Source organism: Helianthus annuus, chromosome 17 (genome assembly GCF_002127325.2).
Source record: "Helianthus annuus cultivar XRQ/B chromosome 17, HanXRQr2.0-SUNRISE, whole genome shotgun sequence".
Taxonomy (NCBI): Eukaryota; Viridiplantae; Streptophyta; class Magnoliopsida; order Asterales; family Asteraceae; genus Helianthus; species Helianthus annuus.
In genome coordinates this window covers 103472162-103474146 of record NC_035449.2, presented here as the reverse complement: position 1 = coordinate 103474146, position 1985 = coordinate 103472162, and the positions used below count along the sequence as shown (strand labels likewise).

Here is a 1985-nt window from a genome sequence, read left to right as displayed (position 1 = left end):
AGCTTGATCTTTATCTTCACCTTTATACCCAATCTTGTTCACAAACAAACACTCGATATCCTTCGCAGAGCAATTCACTATCCACATCGGATCATACAGATGAATATATCTGCTTTCATTCCCGACTTTGTAAACAATCACTGCTTCGGTCGTCATGCAACTATACACCCAACATACAAACCCTTCATGAAAATTCTGTTCCATCTTTGGCAATGGAATATTCTTTATAACTCTGGGCTTTTTGATCCGCAGAATTGTTTCTTCAATGCCTGTAATAGGATCCGTCTTCTTGACTTTCTTTGGATAATGTGGCTTCCAGTGACGAAATTCTTTGAATGCTTCAAATTTCATCAAGCCCCATGTAGGCATATCATGAACCCTGACTGGATATGATAACCTTCTGACTTTGGGCAACTCTTCAACATCCCACCAAGGCAGAGACATTATATCTTGAATGTATTTGAAATATTGAACACCGAATTCTCTTTCGATTGCATAAGCGTTGACTTGTGGCAAATAACCCCAACTTATGATATCTCCAAGAGAAACTTCTCTATCTCTTTTGTAATACTTCAGTGGTCTTTTGTATTTTCTTTCTGTATCCTTCCTGAACCACTTCTTTCTTTCTTCGTGTTATTCTTCTTTCGACATTTCTTGAAAACTTTTACTTTTAACACTTTCAGCAACTTTTCTTCTCAATTCATCTTCATTTGCTTGACTGAAAAACTCAGCAAGAGTTGGATAGCTAGAAGTATCAACATTAACATTTTCAGACTGATCATCGTCACTCCAGTCTTCTACTTCCACTTTATCATAGTTATCAGCTTCTTCAACGTACTTGTACTGATATTTAGGTTGCTGATTGATATCAAACTTGTTCAATTCCTCTTCAAAATCAAAGTTAAAATTATCTTCTTCAACATGCATCATCTTAATGATCTCAGCTCTATTGTAAGTATGCAATATTTCACCTTCCTCTACATGTTCAAGACGTAGACACAACCCTGTACTCTGATCAACATTCTCAGCATCATCATGCTCCCCCTTTCCTTCTGCATTCTCCGATTCTTCATTTGCATCGTCTTGAAGATAATCATCAATATTTTCTTCTTTTGACACTTCAGTTACTTTGATATCTGAGTTACCTTGATCATCATCATCATTTCCATCATCATCATCATCATCACTATGCACAGAATATACTTCATCTGCATCATCTTTCAGATTATCATCTTCATCTTCTTCATCATCTTCATCATCGTCAATCTCACCAGATACTGAAGTTATCGGACAAGGATCTAGAACTTTTATCGGCTCAGATACAACAATTTCCCTTTCTGTCACTGTAACATCCTCTTCAACTGGAACACTTTTACCTTTATCTTTCATTCTAGCTTCTATTTCAGCTTCACGTCTTGCTCTAACTTCTTTAAGTTCTATCTCTTCAAATCTTTGTTCAATCGGCTTTCCAATCAAATCTTCCAACACTTTCTTTAACATATAATCTTCATGCTCTTTCTTAGCGTTCTTGGCTTCTAACTCTTTATTTTTTCAACTTGAAATACTCATTCTGTTCATCCCTACGAGCCTTTTCTTCTTCCAATTCAGCTATTCGAACTTTCAAAAATATCTATGTCGGCTTGATCAGCTTCAATCTTCTTCAACAAAGATGAATTTTCAGATTCAACAGACTTGACACGCTCTTCTAACTTATTTTTCTCACTTACACATCATCCACTTTCTTTTGCAGCTTTTTCACAAGATCATCGTTCACGAAACTCAAATCTCAAGCTTTTCAAGAGTTATATCCTCTGGAATAGGTGGAAAATTTTCAAAACCAGACGATCCAGGAGTAGTTAGAACTGGTGGTTGTGGAATTGGCGGTGTTTGTTGAATGTGAGGTGAAGTTATTTGAGGTTGTTCAGAAATGGGTAATGAAGTATGATGTTGTGGTGATGATTGTGGTGATTGTAAAGGTTATGATA

The 1985-nt window shown here is 36.3% G+C and overlaps 1 protein-coding gene across 1 annotated transcript; it reads right to left on the bottom strand.

Annotated features, from left to right (window-relative positions):
- Positions 1–633: 633 nt before the first annotated feature.
- Positions 634–1500, bottom strand: LOC110924638 (protein PFC0760c-like). The gene has a single exon (XM_022168629.1). It carries the CDS (start codon positions 1498–1500, stop codon positions 634–636), a length of 867 nt encoding a protein of 288 aa, XP_022024321.1.
- Positions 1501–1985: the final 485 nt, after the last annotated feature.